Raw genomic sequence first — 24202 nt, forward strand, 5'->3', positions numbered from 1 at the left:
ATATATATATATATATATATATATATATATATATATATATATATATATATATATATATATATATATATAAAATTGCTCTTGATAATGTTCGAGTTTGCTGAACTATTATCTAAAAAAAAAGTTATCAAAGGAATGACTTGCTTTAATTGTCTTTTTGCACTATTCTGTACATTTAGTTTCATATAACTTTCCTATAGCAGTAAATAAATGTTCAATAGCATTACAGATAGTCTGAGCAGTATTTTAATGATCATCTTTAAACCTGAGAATCTGTGAACTGAAATTGCATTTAACTGCAGTATACTTTGTAGCCACATGGTGTCACACTAACACAAACTGAATTATATTAAAACATAATCTTATATTAATCTTGTATTCTCATAACCTGAATTCTGATTGATCCTGTACAGCATATACATTCACATCTAGGTATCTTTTATTGCAATACTTTGGCAAAGAATGTGTTTTTATAAACTGACGGCTGCATTATGTCACATTGGTAGCAAATACAAATGTTTTTGTTGTCTTGTTTTTGTTTTTTTCAAATTGAAATGAGGTTCAGATATTTTAATGTAATAAATGCATTACAAAAAATTGACACTTCAGCATTTAAGTGACTTTTCTTATGAAAAATATATCATCTTGTACATGCACAAATATGAGATAAAAATGTGATTCAGAGAACAAGATCATTAATGAAAAGTGTAGAGTGGATACAATTTATTTCCTTTGGAAACACTTTAATATGTAAAACCATCAAGAGTAAAAAAAAATAAATAAATAAAAGTGAAAATGTGGTTCATAAAAGGGAAGCCATTCATAAAAGGCAACACTATTAACCATCACACAACCAGCACTTAAAAAGGAAGGCTGGAAAAAAATATATTTTTTCAAATTTTAAAAGGCAGTGCAAAACTCTTAAATTTGAAATGGTCCACTGAGTAATACTAGCCCAATCAATAAAGGACTGTTCGGCCAAAGGTTTGATTGTGGATGTCAAATACTTTATTGCCTTGTTCCACCGCTTGGGTTTCTCAGGCACATGACGTTGTGCTGAGGTTTCTAGGTTCAGTCTGCCTCTCACAAAAGATCCCCTCCATGGCTTTCCTGCTCCTCCAGCTGCCCACATTCACTATTAGAATGATCTTTTTCGGCTGCAGTCACTGCACAAAACGCTTCAGCTCGAGAAAACTACTGTTCTCACTGTAGGGAATATACCTAGAACAGATAAGTGTAGAGTAGGATATCTCTCAAAATCTTTTACATGCTGGGAAAATCTCCTCATATCATAATCTCCTTGCCGCCATCAAAAGTCTGTAAACCAGCCATGATAATAATTATTTCACAATTATATAGTGTCTTTGTGTACAAATTTCCATTAATTCCTATGCTGGACATCTCAGATTCCAGTGGAGCTTGTGAAATGAGATGCATCTACTGCTTGAGGCAGCACCTGGTTGGGCTACAGACCGCTGATATCATGAAATTAAAACCCTGGGCTTGCAAATCCTGGCATCTTGAGTTTTTCTCTGGGTCAAATCACATCTGCTGAATCCGTTAATACAGGGCATGCTGTTTTTAGCCTGAAACGACATTCAGCATTTCTAACTGCAGGAAGGGAGAAAAATCAATATAATGTGATTACATTCCACATATAAAGCCATTAGGTATAATCTTGTCAGTTAGTGGAACAGAATGACAAGGCTGTGTGTTGTGTCTACACTGACAATCTATAGTTCTATGGAAGGCAATCCTCTTTAAGATCTTATTAAGGAAGGGATGGTGTGACAGATAGCAATAAAAAGATAGCATGTTTTCCGGCATTTTTGTTTTATTGGTATAGACCTACCATTAAGCAAAATGGAGCAAACCTATTAAAGTGCCATAAAACTGTCCATCATAAATGCAAGCAAATGAAGCAATATGATATGGTGTTTTTTTTTTTTTTAAAAAGTCTTATTTCCATTTTGATTTAAAAGGATAACAAAAATACAAACTCATTCATCAGACAAAATAGAGGGTATTTTTTTTCCTCTTATCAATCAAAATGCAAAAACACCCCAATTTGGTTTACATCTGCTTCCCTTGATTGGGGCTTGTTTGGAATTGCAATTTAAGTTTCACGTGAAATGACCCAATTTTCTAAAAATGTTAGAAGTCAGTGCAGCCCTACATGTGCACTACTGGCTGATTTTGCCAAAAACCTTTCTTGTTAATGTCAACAACCCAGACATATTACAGGCAGACTCATATTTCAATTGTATTGTAATATCTGCACTTAAACACTTGCTATAGTGAATCAGTTAAGTAAAATCATTATATTATCTGTTCATAATCTAAACTGACACATACTGTACCGTTTTAAATAGATTAATACTTTTATTTAGAAAGAATGAATTAAATTGAGCAAGTGACAGCAAAGAGATTTAAAATGTTACAAAAAATATATATTTCAAAAGGCTGTTCATTTGAACTAATCTATTCAAATTATTCCAGTTTACACCAAAATATTATGTAGCATTTTTGAGATTTTACTTCAGATTTAAGAATCAGTATTGTTTTGTAAAAATTAGAATCAATTAAAATTGACAAAAACTCAAGAGAGAGACTTTCAAAAAACAAACTTACTGACCCACAACTACTGAATGGTAGTATATGTAGCAAAACTTAGGACGCCAAATGATGCCACATTGCAATCAACTTCTTTCTTTCAATTTACATAATGACTTGTCAATGTCGCTGCAAAAGAAAATGAGATGCAATGTACAATTAACCTTGCCCTGAAATCTTCCTCCTTCCTGTAATGGCCATTTAAACACGTTTCTCATTGGGAACAACTGTAAAATTGCTCTAAATCAACATTTACATTTTCACTTATAGTGGTTCAGGGCACATCATCTGACTAATCTTTATTATCTGCAACTGTCTCATTAGAATTTACTTTTAGTCAGACTCAATCAGTGCTTCCGCTGCCAGAACTGCTGTGCCGGCACTTTGTCTCTGTAATTAGAATTGTAATTTTTTTTCCTCCTACATTAGCATAAATGCGCTATACAGGAAGCTCAAAGATGACAAAGAATGCTGCATGAATTTTAAACACCAAATTTAATAAGTAAACATAGCCTCATTGATTGTGTTTAGCATTGTCAGCTTTTTTTATACACTTATGAACTCAAACAACAAAAATTTGCATATGATACAAATTGCATTTCATGATGTATAACTTAGAGATATGACAAACAAGCTGCAGAAGTTTTAATTGTAGTATATCTCACTTTGAAATTAAGCTGCATCTTATGAAGTACATGCACCTGGGCCACCTGCCAGTGATGCTCCGGCCGTTCTCCTCTGACTCCACATAGTGTTATACTTATCCTTGGACAAACACATTTTAGAACCCAACATTTCCGATACAGCTAAAGGGAACAAGTGGGACAGGTAAAAAAAAACAAAAAAAAACAATTACATATTTTATATATCTCTATATACATAAGAGGGGAGGAATGTAAAGTACTCTTTTGGGATTTGGAAAGAAGTTGCAATCCATTGAGAGAGATTAAGAGAGATTTAATTTTAACAGTCCACAGTCAGCGGGACACTGTGTAATCAGAGCTTTAAAAGTAAATGGGATCGAGACATTAATCATGGATGCATTCTTTTAACACAAACAGGAAGCCAATCAGACAAACTGTGGAACCGGAACTATTTCAAAGTCAAGTCTTTTAAACTCTTATTTTATATGAGCTTCATTCATGAGTGAGTATGACGGTCCAAGATAAAAGAAAAGAAAATAATCTGTTGTTTCAAGTGCGGGTAAAGTAGCACAAGCCTACAGAGGTCTGGCCAAAGCAGGACAACATTCCTCACTGACCTAGAAAGACCTTCTCTTTCCCAACTGCCTAGATGCCACGAACCACGAGTGTACGAGGGTTTAGTGTGACCCGTTCAAAAGCTTACAGCAAAAGTGATGACTTCCTGTTGAGTGGGAAAGGTATACTCAGGAATGCAATACCAATTGAGGGTAATTTTTCTCAATATAATTAATATAGGATAATTAATCTCAACCTTATCTCGGTTAATGTGATCAAAAGGTCAGCAGAGAAATAAGAGATCAAAAAGTAGCTTTGTTAGTGGGGAACTCACGTTGTGTCCAGGTAGAGGGTCTGTGTCCTGAGACCCTGCAGCTCTGGGTAGCGCTCCATGGACGGATCAGCCCGGAAGTCACCTGTGTGGAGTACCATCTGGCCATCTGGCAGAACAAATAGCAACATGGCTGCCCCAGGACAGCTGAGGGGGAAAACAGTCATTGTTATTAAGGTCGTGTTATTTTGTATAAACATAGGGACCTGTAATAAAGAAATAAAATTGGTTTAGAATGTTTATTAGTTAGAGGATACACTGACTGATTAGCATCCAGGAGAATGACCTTCACTCCTTGCGCCAAACACTCTGTGTTCATTGGGAGAACATGAACATACTGCTCATCAACCTTCAGCTTGCTTTTCACCAGGTTACCAGTTATCTACAATGATTAAAACCAGTAAGTCAGGAAAACCACGATTCAGTCAAGAGCAAACCAGTCCTCCCTGACACAATCGTTGTGAATTATTTTTTATTTTTTTAAATCTTCATTTTGCTTTCCCAATTTTTCCCAATTTCCCCATTTTCCATCTTCATCTTGACCCTTAGATTTAACTGACATGTAAATTTATTATATTTTATGTCAATGTGCTGATGATTCTCATTTCATGACACATTTCTGAAACCCAAAATTAATTATTTCATGATTTACTTACTCTTATGTTTTCCCAAAATGGAATGGCTTTCTGTCTTGTGTGAAACATAATAGAAGATAGTAAAGTGTGTGTGTGTGTGTGTGTGTGTGTGTGTGTGTGTGTGTGTGCGTGCGTGTGTGTGTGTGTGTGTGTGTGTGTGTGTGTGTGTATGGGTGTGTGTGTTTACAATTGAAGTCAATGGTCTTTGTTGTTCCTATGCTGTTTTTATCCAATCCTCTTTTGTGTTTCAAATAAGAAAGAAATGAATAAAGGATAGGATGAACATGAGGATGAGTAAATAATGACAGAATTTTTATTTTTGGGTGAACTATCCCTTCAGTTTATTGGGAGAGAACTTTTCATTGTGAATGTTGGAGGATTTCTATATAGTAAATTGAACTCTTTAGTTCAGTGCTTGGGCTCCTTGGGATCTCCATCTGTTGCTCTACCTCTCTTCCATCTTTCTGCCTCTTTTCTTTCCTTCTGTTTGCGTGGGCCGTTTCATATACCATCTTCTGCAGCAGGCGAGACACTGGACACTTCAGATGGAGCTTTGCTCTTCCTACGCTGTCTACCCTGGAGCTTAGCGTCTTCCCCCTGAGCTTCTGAAATCCTCGCTCTCCAAGACCCTTGCTGATCTGCCTCTCTAACGGTTGCCTTCACTTCCTTCACAGCCTTTTTATCATTCAATGGCTTCAAGCCAAAAAACACCCCAATGTCTGTTTGCTTTATTCCAGAGGGACCTGCTGTAGTCTGAGTTCTCATAGGAGCCATAGATGGCGTATTTTGAGATAAAGCTGTTTGGGTGTGGAAGACAACTTATGGCTTATGTAACTGTTGTCACATACAGGATTAGATACACGGTCACGAAGATGCCCTAATATCAAACTTTGAGGTGACTGTAGCTGGGAGTTTGGATCGTCAGGATTTGTTGTGGAGTGTTTTCCCAGTGATTGAGGTCCATGTTTAAATGTTCTAACAGGAACACCTGTGTAACTGAAAGTAGTCAGGTGATCAGAGTGTTTCATGTTCCAGACCATCATCTTCATAACTGAACAGTTTAAGAGAATCGTCATCAACCTCATTTTCACCTTCCTGCAAAGTGAAAATCTATATTAGGTTTTTTAAATATCTTATTTAATGTCTTAGAGCGCAAAGAAGTCCATATAATTCAGGGGGGAATAATCATCCTGAAAGTATAAACCTTTAAGAAAGGCTGTAAAAGAATTTAAAAACAAAACCAGTTCATTTTACATAAATCCTACGATTATCTTTCAATACATTTACGCGCCAATGTTGAAAGCATATTTATTTTCACATCGATGTTCGCATTTTCCATAATGAAAGTCGTTTTAGATTAGATGTAGGTCGTTTATTTAACATTTATATTTTAATTTTTTTAATAATATAACAAATATGTTAACTACTCGCAAAACGAGTTTATTTTGTTCAGGCCGCGGTTGCAATTGTTCTGTCGAAAGTGCCGAACTTAAATCTTGACCGCTTATTCTGTAGTTGTGGGAGTCATGGCGTCTTACTGTAAGCTGTCAGATCTTTTCCTCATTCAGAGCCAACTAGACGATGCTTTAGAGGACGCGACGACTCAAGAAGATAAAGAAAATCTTGTACATCAGTATTTGCACAACATAGACGAAAAGGCAGCTTTAATCATACCGGATTTTGAAGAAGGTAAGAGTGTAAATGAACTCTGGGTGTGAGAGTGGATACAGTATTTGGATCTCATGGGAGTGGCTTTGGAACTTAAGATCAATCATAGATTGATTCGTTGTTTTAGATAAACGACTAACATTATGGAACATGACATGTCAATTACAAATTGCTTTTTTACTGCTCTATAATGTTGTACTGAATTAACAGTGAGTGTTAGTTATAAACTGTAGTGTTGTACAGTGCTGTTCAGATTAGTATCTGCCTTGCCAATTTTTTTTTAAGTCACCACCACAAAAAATAGCATAATAATTCACAGCAACACATTTGATATGCCTCAAAAGGATATATTTTTCATTTAATGTAAAATTTCATAATATATGTCATAGTTAACCATTCCATTGTTATTTTGTAGGACTGGATTGGTTGAACACAGACGGCCCATTGTCACTTAGGAAGGAACTGTCGGGGAAAGTGGTGGTGCTTGACTTCTTCACCTACTGCTGCATAAACTGCATGCACCTACTTCCTGATCTACACCAGTTGGAGCAAAGTTACACCATAGAAGGTATGAGTGCTACATGTTTAGATGGAGACTGTTTGGGGGAATTATACCATATTATAAACATGGCATCTACCCTGATTTAGAGTAGTGATTACGTTAGATATTTACATCAATAGATAAACAAAAGCATCTTGCAATATGTAGCTGCACTCAACCCAGATCAGTGTTTCTTGACTCTGAACTTTACAAATAAATCATTCCCAGGTCATACACTGGGGCAGAAGTGAGAGCCCTTTGAGCTTGATAACTACTTCTGGTCCTGCAACACATTCCCATTATCTCTCAATTGTATCAGATAGGAGACTTTAAATATCCACAGAGACCAGGTCGAGGGCAGAGAGTTAAACATAGATTCACAATATCCTTGGTTGGGGCTTATTATAGCAGCTCTGCATTCAGCGCTATCAGCTCCAGCTGTCAGTAGCCCACCGGTGGCCACTTCAGTGGGATCCTCCAGGGCAACTGGCCAGGCAGCCGTCAACCCACTCGCTAGCGTATCTCACACATACCTCATCTCTGGCACTTCTTTTGGTACAATCTGTTACCGCTGTTCAGAACATGCCTCCCCACCCCTCTTCCAAACGTCTCATTAATTATCAGGGTTTATTGTTGATTATATTGCAGAACAGTGTTCTTTTATTATTAAACAGAGACTTTTTAATCAGATCCTCTAATGTTGGTTCTGGGATGGTTCTTTTCAATTTCTATTAACCATCTAATAAATAATAATAATAATAATAATAAAAATATATATATTTTTGTTTTGTTTTTTTTATTCAGTGGCACAACCATAAAAATACAGATTTATTTTCAGCAACGTATTTTATGTGTCAGGAGAATATATTTACATTTTTAATTGAATTTAAGGTTTCATTTACAGAAAATAAATATTTATTATTTTATTTGGTTTTATTTTACAATAAGCATGCAGTTTTTATAATATAAACATGCTGACTTAGATTCTAAATTTATAAATAGATAGATTATTATATACATATTAATAATAATAGTATTATATTAACTTATTTATTGTTATTAATTAATTTAATATTCAACAAATATATATATATATATATATTAAATTGAATAAATAATCAGCTTCATGTATCATTATTATATTTTTTTTTTCTTTTTACTTAAATACACATGTACATAATCAACAAACACTGTAGTGACAATACCGCTCTAGTTTGATGGGGCTGGCAACAGCTTAAACTCACGTGTATCGAAACCAAGCAATTCTTGTTGTTAAAACCTGTATATCTTCCTTAGGTTACATTTATACTTCACTCTCATACTCCTCATCATAGGCAGAAGTGCTGGTTCTAGCATGCGTTTACTCCCCTGAGGGGAAATCAGCTGGGGAGACATGAGAAAAAAAGAAGGAAAAACATTGAGCACATTTTGACTATGCCAGGTGTATTTCAAATGCATTTATTAGCAGAAGGCAAGCAGGCTAAAAGCATACTGAAATGGGACACTGGTCCCCATGTGTGTCCTTCCCATTTTCGCTGCTGAGCCTATGAATTTTAATCTTCTGATGGATGGCTGAAACCAGAATTTAAAAACCACCATCCATCTGCTTCAATCATCAATGACTGTGTTGCTTACCCCAGGGACACAGAATGGAGGAATGTCACTTCCAGTGACGAGGCGGAGAAGTTCCGCTGACATTTTTGTTAAATTAGACAAAGTCAAGCGGAGTGAGCACAGACTATAGCGTAGTGCAGGAGACTGGAACAGAGCGCATTGGTTATAATGGGATGCCTGGGGGCTCTCAATCAAGACCCCCATGTTTTCCTTGATTGGTTTTGACATTCTGCATGCAGTAGCCTATGTTAGGATGTGTACTTCTGGGATTCTTATACACCTTTCTTGAAAGGGGCCTACATTTTCTATACTTGTTTTGTAGCATTTATTTTTTTTGTGTATTTTTGTAATCCTAGTCAAGGATTCTTGCATCAAAAACAGCCGATTAACTTGTAAACTTGAATAATTTTCACACACTCTTTGACCCTTAAGGCCTATTTATTATATTTGTGTCTGCAAAAATGCAAGATAATGCTCAGTTTGTTATAAGAGTGCATTGCAGATACATCGTCTGTTGCTTTTAAATGCTGGAGAGATTAAATGTCATCGGTCATCAGCTGGAAAAAATGTATGAAAGTGAATCCATCCATATTGTTCCTCTTCGTTGTGTACTACGCTATTCTTAATAAAGAATTAAAGTTAATTCTGGTGTGAACAGCCTTTATATTTTGTCTTAAGCAGATGATACATAAAGTGTCAAGCAGTCACATTTATTACTTTTTTCTGACTTCGATAAGCAATGAGTGATGGGACATTGTCAGTCCAATAGAATTCCATTTTGTAGGTTTGTGTTACCCTGCCCAATGTGAATCGCACTGGTCTAAATACACACTCCACATAACTGTATATTAAACTTATTAATTGGGTATTCTTATGCCGTGTCGTTCAGCATTACTTCTTTCATTGTGGACAGTAAGGCTTCTATGTAAATGACCTGTGTTTTGATTGGCTAACATCGTCGCATATCTAATCAGTAACAAGGCTCTTCCTAATGTTTTTTTCAAATGGTTGATTTCTGCTTAGTTTCCATTGGATGAGTGGATAGGAGGTTTACAATGTGATTATCACAGTACGTCTAGTACATTGAGGACTTTTATAGCAAGTAAATTGTTGTTTTTCATGTCCTCTGTACAGACATTTTTGTTCCAGATAGAATTTGTTGTTCTTTTATTGAACGTTTCTAAAAAGAAAGGAATTGTGACTCATGAAGAGTGAGGTTTAGTACTGTTGAAACATTCAAGGCGCTGACACACAGACAAAAGATGGTTCTTTGGGATTTTCAGTGTTCAAGGACTAGGATAAAACATGTCAGGAGCATACACCAACGCAACATGCTTCCACGCATTGTTTGAACAGATAAGATTGAACAGCTTTGTGTAACCTGAATAGATTTTCTTTGAACGAACAAAAAAAGCATCCAAAAAAAAAAACAACATAATTAGGCAAAAAAATAAATGTAAATAATTAAATTAAAGCCACGTTTCTATCATTCCTTTTTGATTTAGGCTCAGACCTTGATAGATTAAACATTTATTATTTCATAAGGACCTTTTAGAATAACTTTGAAACCTAAACGTACCTCAGGCCATTTTAATAAAAGTTCTACTAAGGCCAGTATGTTTTGATAGGTAAAACCTTTTTCTTTTTCACAGCTTGTCTTCAAAGAGAGTATCAAGTGCAAGCTGATAAAGTTTTTCTTCATTTGAGCTGTTATTGGCCCTTCTGGTAATCTTAGAAGTCTAAAACAGGATAAGATTATTTTAAGAATGTCAAAGGAAGGTGGTAGTATTTGTGCATCAAACATTTTGGGATGCTGATTTAAGCCTGGCCACTTCGTTTTCCGTTCACATACCTCCTCTTCAATGTCAAACCCTCTATATATCTTGCATTTCTCTTCTTTTCCATCTCTGCAGACGGTCTGGTTGTTGTAGGTGTGCACTCGGCTAAATTCCCCAATGAGAAGGTCCTACAGAACGTACGCAGTGCGGTGTTGAGATATGACATCACCCATCCTGTAGTGAACGACAGCGATGCCCGTCTGTGGCAAGAGCTGGAGGTGTCCTGCTGGCCCACGCTGGTACTGCTGGGACCCAGAGGGAACCTGCTTTTCTCCCTGGTGGGTGAAGGCCATCGAGAACAGCTCTTCCTTTTCACTGCTGTTGCCCTCAAGCACTACAGAGAACAAGGGCTGCTCAAGGACCATGATGTGGGAATCAAACTGTATAGAGACTCCCTGCCTCCCTCCATCCTCTCTTTCCCTGGGAAAATAGCCATGGACCCCAGTAGCAAGCGGTTGGCTATTGCCGACACAGGACACCACAGGGTACTGGTGGTCTCCAATACTGGGCAGCTGCTGCACTCTATAGGGGGTAAGAACTGTTATTACATGCTTTTTAAGTTAAGTTATCAAATACATGGGACACTGCTTTTGTTCCGTTTTTTTTTTTTTTTTTTTTTTTTTTAAGAAGACATGGATAATCTCAAATTCTTTATGGTGCATTATTACATTAGAAAATTTGTATTTTAGTTTCAGAATTTCCTGTACTTGTTTTTTTTTCTTAATATAATTTGACATGCGTTCAGATCAGATCTTCATTTAATTATTATTAAAATTCATGCACATACTACTATTCAAAGGTTTTATAGGTCAGTAAGATAACAGAACTTAGCAGAACTAAATAAAAACCGAACTTATGAAACTATTAAACAAAGATGCATTAAATTGACCAAAAGTGACAGTAAAATATATTGTTACAAAAATGTAATAATAATAGTAATATCACAGTTCCCACAAAATATTAAACAGCTCAAATGTATATATACAATAAATTCTTGTTCTATTTGTTCATGGTTCTAACTACCAATTACATTGCGATATTTTATTTTTCTGCGATATGTATTGCGATATGAAATCTATTTTTTTCTTACAAACAAAAATGGGGAGAGCACACTTACGTTCACATTTTAAATTATTTAAACATCGACACCATTGTTTCAATTGATTAGGGAGAGAGAGCAAGACAGTGCTTGTGTTGTTTGAAGACATTGAGCGTGCGGCCGGGGCTCGCTCTCTCTCTCTCTCTCTCTCACGCTCTCTCTCATGCCGGTGACAGGTGCAATATATGAAAATCGATAATTATTAATTTATTTTTTTTAATTACATTTATATCTGAATGTATGTCAACCTATAGACTTTCAAACATCTAAGTGTCATGAATTAATATGAATCTGTGTACAAAATGACATATATTTAGACATACATACTTTCCTATTGTATTTTGTCTGGAAACGCTTCCAGCACGCTTGCGTATCGCGTGAAAAATAGGCGTCTGTTCTATTTCTGCGTGTACGTGTAAATGTTAATAAAGAATTTTGCTTCTGAATGCTACCATCTAGTGTATTTTTCAAATCGACAATTGTTTTTTATAATAATAATTTAATACATTAATAGGACAATGAGCCTAATATCGTCTTGACTATCGACAGAGACATATCCTATCGTCGATATCTCTGACTATCGTTGATTGTGTATCAACGATAGTCAGAGATATCGACGATAGCATATGTCTCTGTCGATCCTATCGTCTATCAGCACTACTAACCCTATAACCATCTGTTTTTTTATGGGAGGTAGCAAAATCTGACAGTGTAGCACAAATCACCAGAACAACTGTGCAACGAGATAAAACCAATAAAACTCATTACAATCGAGACATTTGTTATATCCAGTGGGGACATACTTACAGATTATAATGACGTATACTGTCTTTTTACACGTAGCGTTTCATTGCGCCTCACCATGTAAACATAAAACCATGTCTGCATTTGTGATCAGAGAAATAACAAACAACAGGTGCTTCTCTACACTGCACAAAACTTGCGTTTGAATCATCAGTGGCAAATATGTAAACGTACTTGCAGACTGTGAGTCAGAACAGCCGGCATTGTAGTCTACTCTCCCAGGATCAGGAAAAAGTCCTCCATAAAATTCGCTGCACACATCTGAATATTTGGGTTGAACTGTTCTGGAACAGTGTTGTAAATACAACTTTACCACTGATTTCTAGTTGTGTCCTCTTTTGGAAGGCCAAACAGAGTATTTTCACTTTCACAACGAAACACACAGCGTTTCCACAACATGGTGCAACAGCTTGTAACACTCTAAAGAGAAAAAAACTTGAAATCGCATCATATGACCCCTTTAAAATTATTTCAATTAATATGTATACATTTTATTTGTTTGAAATGTAATTTAATGAATAAAACAAGTAATGTGATAAATAGGGTTAGGGTTAAATAATAATTTTATTGATTATTAAACAAAATTTCATGAATAAGTCCTTTTTTTATTATTTATTTTTGGCAAGAGAGAATGTCTTTGCAGGAATGAAGTATTTTATTCATAGCTGTTTGGGTGTGACACCCTAAAATAAGGGGCAAATTGCATCAGTCTTTGAAGTGCAGTTCTGTTCCAGTTGGTTCCATAAAATTAGGGTTGCCAACTGCCCCACATATTAAGAATAGAAAATCTGCTAATTTTCTTTCTGGTAAATGTTTTGAGGCTATTTTAGTCTACTTTTAGATTGGTTTATCTTTGCCTTTATAGGTCCCTCAAGCGGGAGACGAGATGGAAATTTGTTTGAGGCACAGTTCAGCTCCCCACAAGGGGTGTTCATAAAGGGTGACACGGTCTACGTGGCTGACACTGAGAACCACCTTGTTAGAAAGGTAAATCAGAGGAATCAGGTCAAGCTACTTCTCCTGCTGGCAACTCTAACCCAAATTCATCTGATTGGTGCTTGAAACCCCGCTTGTGTCTGTCCTCAATAGAATCAATTTTTTTTTTCTTCTCTAGATCAACCTTTCAGAAGGAAAAGTCTCAACCTTGGCTGGCACTGGCGTTCAGGGTACAGATAAAGAAGGCGGTGCAGCGGGACCACAACAGCCAATCAGCTCTCCCTGGGATGTTACCCTTGGCAACGCAGGTACTTTTACTAGCCATCCTCTTCTAGTATCCTGTGCTCTTTCCTTTAGAATTAGGGTCACTCTTTTTTTATTTTTTCTACCTTGCTCATAAAATTTCATATCTGCGTTTCATTATTCTGCCACGAGCATTTTATACGTCTCTTTTCTTCTCCCTCTCACATCTTCTCTCTATCGGTCTTGTCCATCTTGGAATCTTTAATCAGGTTGTTCTCAGAAGTCTTCGCTTTGTAGATACCACACTCGCCTTTGATTTTCACAAGTGTGTACGGTGAGGGGTGCAAAAAGATCTTTGTTCTGTTAAAATGGCCTCTTGTTGTGTTGGAAGCGGCCCTGGAGTGAATTGCACGGTCGGGCAGTTGCTAACCAGAGACACAATGCTGACTGTTGTGGTGTTGCCCGAGTTAAACCCACAACCCTAAAGAAACAGAAGGTGATATGATCAGAAAGCACTCATGTGGCTGTGGTTTCTGATAAATGGTGCCTCTAACGAACTGTTTGCATCAAAGATTGCCTCTTTTTGTTTCACAGTGATATCTTTATACAGAGCGGCCCTGAACAAGATGTCCCACAGGTCTAGAAAAATCTAATTTAACATGCTTCTAAAACATAATTAAAATTCCTGCTTTATATTTGAAGGCATTATTTAATCAGTCCGCATTATTCAGTCATATCATTCCATTAAACAGCAGAAGAAATGGATGTGGCCAGCATTAGCTGAGAGAGAGAGAGAGAGAAGTTTAAAGTGGTCTTTGCGGTGTGTGTCTGATTTAGTCCGCGTGTGTTTGGAGCACATTCATTGATGGTCCCCACTGTGCATTAGGTATGTTACCCTGCTTTCTTGCAGGTTCTCCTACTAAGAAAATAAGATATTGCTGTATCCTGTTCCTTTATGCATCTTCTGTTGTCCCTGATGCTGTTTTACTTTTCTAATTCCATTTCATTCATCTTCTTTTCTTGTGTCATTTAATGCAACAATCGTTTTGAATGTTTGATTTAAAGTGGACATAAAATCAGAATTCAAAAAGAGCATTTATTAATAAAGCCACAGATGCTGCTCTTTGCAGATCGTTTGATTTCTGTAGTCAGAAAGTTGAATAAACTAACATTTACACATCAACAATGCCTATTCTGTGTTCAGAAATGGTAATCAGGGTTAGAACATATAACGTTTTTTCTAAACACACCAGTAGAGATTTTACATTTTTGCGCAAATTGTTTCGTACCATAGTGTTTACAGGTAGGTAAAGAATATTTCTATGTATATCTATATAATGGGTGCGTTTGTGCTTGCGCACAATTTTATGAGGTTATGTAATTTTGTTTTAAAGAAAATTGGAGCTCAAGTAGGAGAATATGCTAGAAACAACATGATATCTATGATATCTACTGTAATCTTCACATTTTCCACTTTATCTTTCATAATATTTCTGTAACTATCTTTCTGGTTTGTATTTGATGTCTTTCACTTGTTTTCCACCTTTGAAGTTTATCTGTTATGTGGAAGTCCTGCAGGATGCCTTTGTCATACATCACACATTTGGCTCGTTTACCTTCCATCCATCTCAGATCCCTTTGAAAACCAGCGTGAGGAGAGTTCTGCTCCCTTCCTCTCCATCTTAGTCTTTTCTCCATCCCTTTCTCGCTCTGTTTTCCTCACTCTTTCATGAATGTAAGTAGTTAGGCTCCAGCCCAGCAAAGAAATGGGCTCTGATAAGCACAGTACCATTAGAGGTCTATTGTTAGACACAAGGACAGAACACCTCATTTTTGATTCCTTAAAGAGAAATAGCAGCACAATGCTCTGAAGTATTAGTGCCCCTTCACACGGTACTTATACTGATTTATAATGTGAATTCATCAGTTCAGGTTACTCTGTGCTGAACACCATGATAGGATACTTTTATATCCCCAGTGCTCTCAAGCATTTCAGAACTTTGTCTTTTGCCACATTCCACAAATGGAATACAACAAAAGGGTCCAATTTGTATTGTTTTTTTTTCTCTCTCTCCATGAAGGGTCACTGAAAGGAGGCAAATCTAAACAATTAGAAAACATTATTTAATCAAGCTAAATATTTTTTGGGAAAAGAGATAAAATGTATGTTTTCTTTATTATTATTATTATTATTATTATTATTAATTTATACTTAATATTATTTGTTATTGCAGACTTATAAAATAATATAAACAATATACAAAACAAAATAATAAATATTTTACATAATATTCATATTTAAATATATAATTTTATAGTAAATATACAGGACTATATATATATATATAATATGTGTGTGTGTGTGTGTGTGTGTGTGTGTAATCAACTTTAGGCTCCTTATTTATAGGGTGAAATATTGAAATTTTTTTCACAGAGCAAAAGGTTCTCTCTATAGTATAATATGGAATTTTTGAGTTATATTTGACAACTTGTTTACTCATTTCATGCATGCTTGACTAAGATTTATTTCTGTTATTTTTAGCAAGATAATAAACATCAATATGTTGTAGACATGTAAGCTGTTTGCTATTTGATAGCGTGTGTTTGTGTTTATGCAGGTGGTGATGTTTTGTGGATAGCCATGGCAGGAACACATCAGATCTGGGCTCTCTTCCTGGAGGACGGGAAGCTTCCCAAAGGGAGGTGAGCTCTTCTCCCAGTGTTCTCCTCATGTCAGTGCTGTACAGACAAGGCAGGGTTCAAGTAAAGAGGCCACGGCACTGCCCAAGTGATGTCATGTTCTGGGCAGCCACACAGTTCACTGTTGGCGGAAATCGTTCTGATCGTCCTGATACAAAACAAACTCTTAACTTGGTGTGCTGTTCACAAATGTACCATTTCTCTTGACGTTTTTAGAGCTGTAGCGAGCACTGATAACAGCTTTAATATCTCAGATAAAGAGCATGCAGGGCATTTAATAAATTATTAAATGCAATGATTTTAAGACTTTTTGTTACCATTTGCTAGAGATTGTTTTGGGATGTCTCTTACAAGCTATTAGAAACAAAATTGCAATTATTTAGTCATGGTTCCAGATTTTGTTTTAGAGCCATAACTGTTCCATATAATCATTATAATCAAACTTAACCATCTTTATCTAATGCCTTCAACAGTGACAGCAAAAAAGGAACATGTGTCCGCTTTGCGGGCAGTGGGAATGAGGAGAACCGAAATAATGCGTATCCTCATAAAGCGGGTCTGGCCCAGCCGTCAGGCCTGGCTCTTGCTCGGACAGAGAACTGGGATTGTCTGTTTATCGCTGACAGTGAGAGCAGCACCATTCGTAGCCTTTCACTGAAGGATGGAGCAGTCAAACATGTGGTGGGGGGAGAGAGAGACCCTCTGGTAAGCCCTGCCTGCCATGTTTACAGGTCTGAACAGTTTAACAAGTTAAAGATATGTTTCGCACCCCGTAATACTTTAATATAATAAAGGGATTTTAATTATATTGATGCCAGATTATATCTAGTACAATAGCTGTATTGTTGTAGTATTGTTTGTATACTTCTATACTATACTACTACTATATATATATATATATATATATATATATATATATATATATATATATATATATATATATATATATATATATATATATATATATATATATATATATATATAGTTAGTGTTTTTTTTATAGCAATTTCATTCATATTAAGTCACTTTTCAACCAAAAACAACAATACCAAAAAGCAAACTGTGAAGCACAAATATATAAAAGTCGTCAGTTTAAACAACCTGTTTTAAAGTAAATTAGAGCTTATAAACTTATATAGAGTCTTATCTATTTGCAAGTTCTTTATACATTATTAGCCGGGTTAATGCAGTGATTTATAATCAAGTCAGATACCAAGAAAGAAGTTTAAAGGTGTTAGAATTCTCTTCATGAGAGGACTCAGCTCTTTGGTCAAGCAGACCTTTATTTCTTGTGATCAGTATCAGATAATTTCTCTCTCTTTTGAGCACTTTGTCTTCCCTGCACATGCTTTATAAGGGAAGGAGTGTGTTGTTGCCCAGTTCACATAAGGAAAAACACACCACATGGAGAGATTAGAATTTTTATGGGGTCATAAATTATCACAGTTGATTACATGCCACATTTGCATGCGGTGTAAAGCACTTTTTTGTACAAGTTTGTTTGGCACTACAAGATCCCAAAGCTTACTTGTAATGCAAGGAGACGTTTAATAAAAGTCGTGGAGCTATTTTTATCACTTAATAAACCTAGGCGATTTGAATGAGAAACTATTTTCCTCCCTTCCTTTGAGCAGTCAAGAAATGTTTCAGATTTGCTAGATTTCCAGAGTTTTCTTCTGGCAGAGAATGAAAATGGATTGAGTTTCGCCATATTTGGTGACTGGAATTAATGAGCTTTTTTTTCTTCCCTTGTGATGTTCAGTGACTTGTTTTGTACATTAGACCACCACAGCGCTGTGATTGACTAAATATACAGAAAAGGCTCATTTATACGTTTCTTAAACTTTGCACCAAAGCGTAACATTGTTTGCATGGGTAAGCGGTCAAGAAATCATGCATGGCCTATAAAGATTATGTTTTCTTTTTGCTTGAGCAGAACCTGTTTGCGTTTGGAGACATTGATGGTAAAGGCATTGATGCAAAACTGCAGCATCCATTAGGAGTGTCCTGGGATGAGGGCAGCAGCCTCCTCTATGTAGCCGATTCTTACAATCACAAGGTCAGTCGCACCAACAATGCACTGAAGTCCCACTGAGTGACTTTTATTTTAAAGCAAAAATACATTAGTACAAAGTTGGGGAATTGTTGAATTAGTTAAATAACTTACACATTTGTTTGTATTTACTATACATAAAATGTGTGTGTGTGTGTGTGTGTGTGTGTGTGTGTGTATATATATATATATATATATATATATATATATATATATATATATATATATATAAAATGTAAGTGTAATTTTTAATTCAATACAGCTTAAACACACTTTTTAAAGAAAACATTTGACAGAAGTATGTTTTTGTGATCAACCCTATTCTGTTATTATTATTTCATATATTTCTCTTCTACTTTTTATTTGTGAATCTTTCCAAATTCTCACACTTATTTACTCAGAATTTGCTCCACACCAGGCCATATAAGATGTAAAAGTCTTTTTTCCCCTATCCGAATAGATCTGGGAAAATTTAGCATTATATCACTCGCTCAGCAATGGGTCCTCTGCAGTGAATGGGTTGAGAATATCCTTAGTGTTGCTTTCTCCAATTAAAAAGATGTCTTCTCTAATTAAGGAGAGGAAAATGCACAGATAAAGCACCATTAAGCCAGAATGGTTCTAAACAAATAGTATGTCAGTGGATTTTGAGGACAACAGGGAATGGACTTCTTCACGCTAGTTTAAAGTTTTACTTCACAAAACGTTAATTGATGGACTGAAGTCATGTTGATTATTTGTGGATTACTCGGGTGTTTTTATCAGCTCTCATTCCCATTCACTGTAGAGGATCCATTGGTGAGCATTTCACCAAATTTGTTCTTTGATGAAGAAACAAACTCTTCTACATCTTGGATGGCCTGAGGGTGAGTAATTTATCAGCAAATTTTTATTTTTGATAAAAAATATTCCTTTTACCACAAATAATGGAGCAGGTTTTTGAATTGGCAAGCACTTAGTTTAACTAGCAATGGTCAATGACTCCGCAAGCATCAAAAAGCTTCTCTGTTGCAGATCAAAGTGGTGGATCCGAAGACTAAGCAGTGCAGGGTGCTTGCAGGCACTGGGAAGGCTGGGAACGGAGTTGGCCCAGGCTTTTTGGAGTCCAGCTTCAATGAACCTGGAGGCATATGTCTGGGTGAACGAGGAAAGCTCCTGTATGTGGCGGACACCAACAACCATTGCATCAAAGTCCTGGACCTAGAGACCAAAACGGTCTCTTCGGTGAGTCCCTACACGTGGGTTGTCATTTGTCAGTTGTCACTCTAAAGAATTTTCTCATTGTTTCTCTTTTTTTTGCACCAGTTTCCCATTTTAGAACAGCAAGAGGTTGATGCTGTCCTCACAACCGCCACTAGCAACACACCTGCAGTAAAAAAGCTTCCCAAGCTTCCCAAATCAGCCCCAGTCTTTACAATGCCATCAATCACAGTTCCTTCGGGACACTCAGTGACACTTATGCTGAAATTGGCACTACCGGCTGGGACCAAGCTGAACGAAGAAGCCCCTAGTTTCTGGGACTTATCTGCAGAAGGTACAAAATCAAATGAGAAATCCAATAAGAGCATCTTTACCAGCTTTCAATGGCAATCACTTACCATGCATATAATGTAAAACGTGTATATTTACATGCGATTTTTCGCACCTTGTACACTGTTCCTCTGGGGCTCCTCCGTGTAGTGTTCTGTATTTGTCTGGATTGCTGTGTTCACACATTTTCAGCAGGCTTCAGGGACCAGCTGGCCGTACTGGGAGATGATCCAAGGATAAATAAACAATTCCTCTATGCATCCCAACACACGGTCAACCCCTCACTCCATCTTACCCTTCCTATCTCTCTCTCTCTCTCTCTCTCTCTCTCTCTCTCTCTTTAGCATCATTTCTGCCTCTCCCTCTGTCCGTCTGCTGCAACATTTGTCTTTCCTGTTTGTCTTTTCTCTCAGTTATTCTTCACAAAAATGTCAATCCCCCAAGAAATCACATCTTCCGTGATTGATAATCAGCCCAGTCACCAGAGACGACTTCTGCTCATCACACTGGTTGTCTTCGCTCCACAGTCCACAACAGAACGTTCTAAAATCCAATAAACAAGCACCTAATTAGTTCATAGTCATAGTTGAAGAGACAAAACGTCCCGGGGTGCTACTTTGCATAATTAGAGCAAAGACACCCATTAGGATCAAAAAGCCTGACCGCCTGTGGGCGTTCAATTCTCAGAAATGGCGACAAATAGTTCTGTCTGACTTTGATTGATTGACTGTAATTATGCACCAAATTACAATGAGTGCTTTTTTGTGGGTGGCTTCGCACATGTAGTCTAGTTAGTAGTGTTAATTGTTTTGTGTGTTATATGTAAATACAAGTGTGAGATTGAATTCCTGTAATTTGATTCCCTGGAAAATTATTATCATTATGTAAATGGTTACATCAGCGGGGTCAGAAATTAATGGAGACTTGGGGAAAGTGCCATGAAAAGTGACAAAAACATTTGTTTATATACACATTTACATATGATTTTATATATTTTAAAACATCTAGGCTTAGTTTTATAGTTGCATAAATTTAAAGAGAGCTTTTAGTTACGTATAATTTATTTGTAAATAAGTTTTTGCACACTTAAAAATGAATATCAGATTGTGTCATTTCTTTATACAAAAATGTGTAAACATTGGCCTCATAGAAGGATTCTTTGGACAGTTAATGGTCTTTGTTTTACAGTACGTAGGTCAGCCCTGTAGGTCTTTGCTCACTTCTTCTCCTGTTCGGTCTCACTAGGGAACATTTAATTGGACACTGTCCTAATTCTATCCGACACTTGTCTTGATAGCCTACCCTTGATTCAAGGCCAGTGACACACACCTAGTTCACACTGCATTGCAGAACCATAAGCCACTAGCGTACACGATTCCCCACTGAAATTGTGTTTGTATGCATACTGAAAGTCCCCATAAACTGCCAGAGAATATTTCATTGAGTTGGCAGGTGTATGTTTTACACCCAAACACATGGTGCTTTAGGAACCAGTGCCTTTCATACAAACATCAGCCAGAAATATCAAGCGTTACAGGAATCGTCCATTGACCGCACACTAAGCCGTATTGTTTTTCTCGGCAGGTAATGAGTGGTTACTGGAAGGGCGAGCTGTGATGGGGAGAATCAGTGATCTGTCTGAACCCATCTCGATCGTCTCATCAATCCCAGTGGCCCCTGCCTCCACAGACCCCACGCTGACACTCAACGCCTGGGTCTACTGCTGCCTTTCTGGGGGCGGGGCTTGTATGATGAAGGCAGTGTCCTTCAGACAGCCTCTTCTGATTGGTTCCACATCCGAGGAAGGTTCTGTTGCTGTGATGCTTGAACATGCTTTTTAAAACAAGTGTCCACCTTAAGGATCTTGGAGCACATTTAAAGGGATAAGTTACCCAAAACTGAAAATGTTTTCATCATTTACGCATCCTCTTGTCGCTCCAAAACTGTGTGACTTTCTGTCTTCTGTGGATCACAAAAGAAGATATTTTGAAGAATGTTGTTAACCAAACAATTTCAGTTACTGTTGATTTGCATTGTACGGACAAAAATTTGAATGCAAGTCAGCGGGAATCAAAACTCTTTGGTTACCATCTTTATTCTGAATATCTTCCTTAATGTTCCACAGAAAATCATAAAGGAGTTAATGTTGACAGAAATTTCATTCTGGATTTTCCAAAAATGAAAATGTTCATCATCTTGTTGCACCACAGAATTTTTCTGAATTTATCATACAATTTTATCTCACAAATTTTTTTTCACAATTCTGGCTTTTTTCAAATTGTCCAAATTGTAAGGGGTTATTATTGTTATTTTTTTTATTTCTGGAAACAAGCTTCCATAGTTTTGGTCCCCATTGACTTTCATTATATAGACAAAAAAAATCCTCTCTTTGTTTTCCATAAAAGAAAAACAGAACGGCATGAGGGTGAGTAAATGATTTTTTAGTAGAATATCCCATTAACATTCAAACCACATCCCGCGGTTAACACATACTGTAGTAATCAGACACTTTATATGCTCGTCATCAGGCTAATGAAGGATTGCAAGTACTAATTGTAGAGTCAGGATCTGACTGTTAAATCTTGACAAATATTGAACAAAGTGCCTCATTCTCATCAGCAATATTTTTTGTGGGTCTGCTATGTTTCACATGATTAAGCTTGATAAATAGTCTGATATCTTTACCAGCCGCCATCAGTCAGTCAGTCACTCACATGCTCTCACACAATAATATTTGAAATGATGCAGTGTAGTGTAAAAATGTAGCCAGTGTCAGCTGCTCTGACAGCCCTTTGTGGTTTGGTTGGCTGATATTATTACGATTTCTCGCACTACATTTTTTTTTTCTTAACCGTATGATACTGTAAGGCAGTCTTGTAAATGAGCAATCAGATTTAATGATATTTAATTGGCATTATTTATTATTGTTTTCCAGGCTTAAGTGCTTTTTCCATGAGCAATACATTTTATTTGAATGATTATGTGTTGAAAATCAAGCGGTGAAATTCATTTTAGGGTTCAGTCTTTTGTGGAATGGAATCATGATCCATTTACATCTACATATGAATGTATGCTGTTACATCATAGATCAGGTGCTTGCAGATCATGCGTGTGAGTGTGAATCAGACCAGCTGATTCTTCTAGACACTGTGTAGAAATGGCCATTAAAATTGTTCTGCTGTTTTTGCTTGCTTTTCCTGTGGCAGTTCTAGCCCATAAACTATTTAATAAAAACAAAATTGATCTTTCTCCCTTTTGAGGGCAGCTCTTTTTTAAAGCCTCCAAAATTCTGCACTTTAACAGATTAGTTGGATGCAGTGGTCTAATAATGTAGGTTTTCCCTGCATTTATGTGTTCAGCATTTTCATAACCTCCTCGCTACATTCAAGGACCAGTGCATTCATTTTTTGCTTTTTTTTTTCAGTGACACTTTAGAGCAATTTTAGTTTTGTTAGTATAAAGAATTTAGTATCATTAACTAAAATCAAAAATTCATACAATATTTATTGATTTAGTATAATTTATAAATATACCATTGAGTATTGTTTATTCATGTTTGTTCATAAAACATTTACTTAACGTTATTCATATGTGTATGTGTTTGTTTATATATATATATATATATATATATATATATATATATATATATATATATATATATATATATATATATATACACTGATTAATAAATGGTGTAAGAGTATTGTATATTGTCTGTTAGTTATACACTACTGTTTAAAAGTTTTGGGTTGGTAAGATTTAGTTTTAGTGTAAATGTATCTTATGCTCAACAAGGCTGCATTTATTTGACCAAAAATACAGTAAAAAAAAAAACATTAATATTGTGAAACAATATTATAATTTAAAATGAGTGTTTTCAATTTGAATATAACTTCAAATGTAATTTATTCATGTGATGCCCAAGCTGGATTTTCAGCAGCCATTACTCCAGTCTTCAGTGTCACCTGATCCTTCAGAAATCATGTGCTCAAGAAAGATTTATAATCATTTTCATCGTTGAAATGTTCATATTTTTTGCGAAAACCATAGTATAAACGTTATCTTTACTATCTCTCAAATTTAATCCATTCATGCTGGGAAAAAAGTATAATTTTTTTTACTATAAAAATAAATTTGATTTGTAGTGTACCTATTTAATTAACTAATGTTAATGGTTTATTATCATAATGGTAAAGTTGTTATTTCAGTGTCAATCCACACACACACACACCATGACCATGTGCTCCATTCACTAAAGTGTTTAGCTGTCTGAAAATGGTATTGCCACAACGCTCCATTTCCTTAGTCTAATGTTCTCAGCAATTCCAAATAAAGCTGAGCTGTGAAAATATATGCTTTGTGCTGCTGAATGTGATCCTCATAATCTCTCTGCAAACACCG

The 24202-nt window shown here is 36.2% G+C and overlaps 1 protein-coding gene and 2 pseudogenes across 1 annotated transcript; 1 reads left to right on the forward strand and 2 right to left on the reverse strand.

The window, feature by feature from the left end:
- Positions 1 to 3189: 3189 nt before the first annotated feature.
- On the reverse strand, positions 3190 to 4664 carry LOC113076935 (DNA cross-link repair 1A protein-like; annotated as a pseudogene).
- A 501-nt stretch (positions 4665 to 5165) lies between these two features.
- Positions 5166 to 5818, reverse strand: LOC113076936 (uncharacterized; annotated as a pseudogene).
- A 471-nt stretch (positions 5819 to 6289) lies between these two features.
- On the forward strand, positions 6290 to 23050 carry LOC113076929 (NHL repeat-containing protein 2-like). The gene is made up of 11 exons (XM_026249546.1): positions 6290 to 6464; positions 6859 to 7011; positions 10512 to 10967; positions 13205 to 13326; positions 13454 to 13583; positions 16137 to 16221; positions 16692 to 16923; positions 18155 to 18277; positions 19286 to 19495; positions 19577 to 19805; positions 21386 to 23050. Exons 1-11 carry the CDS (start codon positions 6302 to 6304, stop codon positions 21640 to 21642), a joined length of 2160 nt encoding a protein of 719 aa, XP_026105331.1. The 5' UTR covers positions 6290 to 6301; the 3' UTR covers positions 21643 to 23050.
- Positions 23051 to 24202: the final 1152 nt, after the last annotated feature.

Source organism: Carassius auratus, unplaced genomic scaffold (assembly GCF_003368295.1).
Source record: "Carassius auratus strain Wakin unplaced genomic scaffold, ASM336829v1 scaf_tig00021493, whole genome shotgun sequence".
Taxonomy (NCBI): Eukaryota; Metazoa; Chordata; class Actinopteri; order Cypriniformes; family Cyprinidae; genus Carassius; species Carassius auratus.

Coding starts and splice junctions, on each gene's coding strand:
- LOC113076929 (XM_026249546.1), top strand. CDS start 6,302: ATGGCGTCTTACTGTAAGCTGTCAGATCTTTTCCTCATTCAGAGCCAA. Junction 16,924..18,154: donor GGGGAGAGAGAGACCCTCTG/GTAAGCCCTGCC, acceptor TTGCTTGAGCAG/AACCTGTTTGCGTTTGGAGA. Junction 18,278..19,285: donor CCGATTCTTACAATCACAAG/GTCAGTCGCACC, acceptor TCTCTGTTGCAG/ATCAAAGTGGTGGATCCGAA.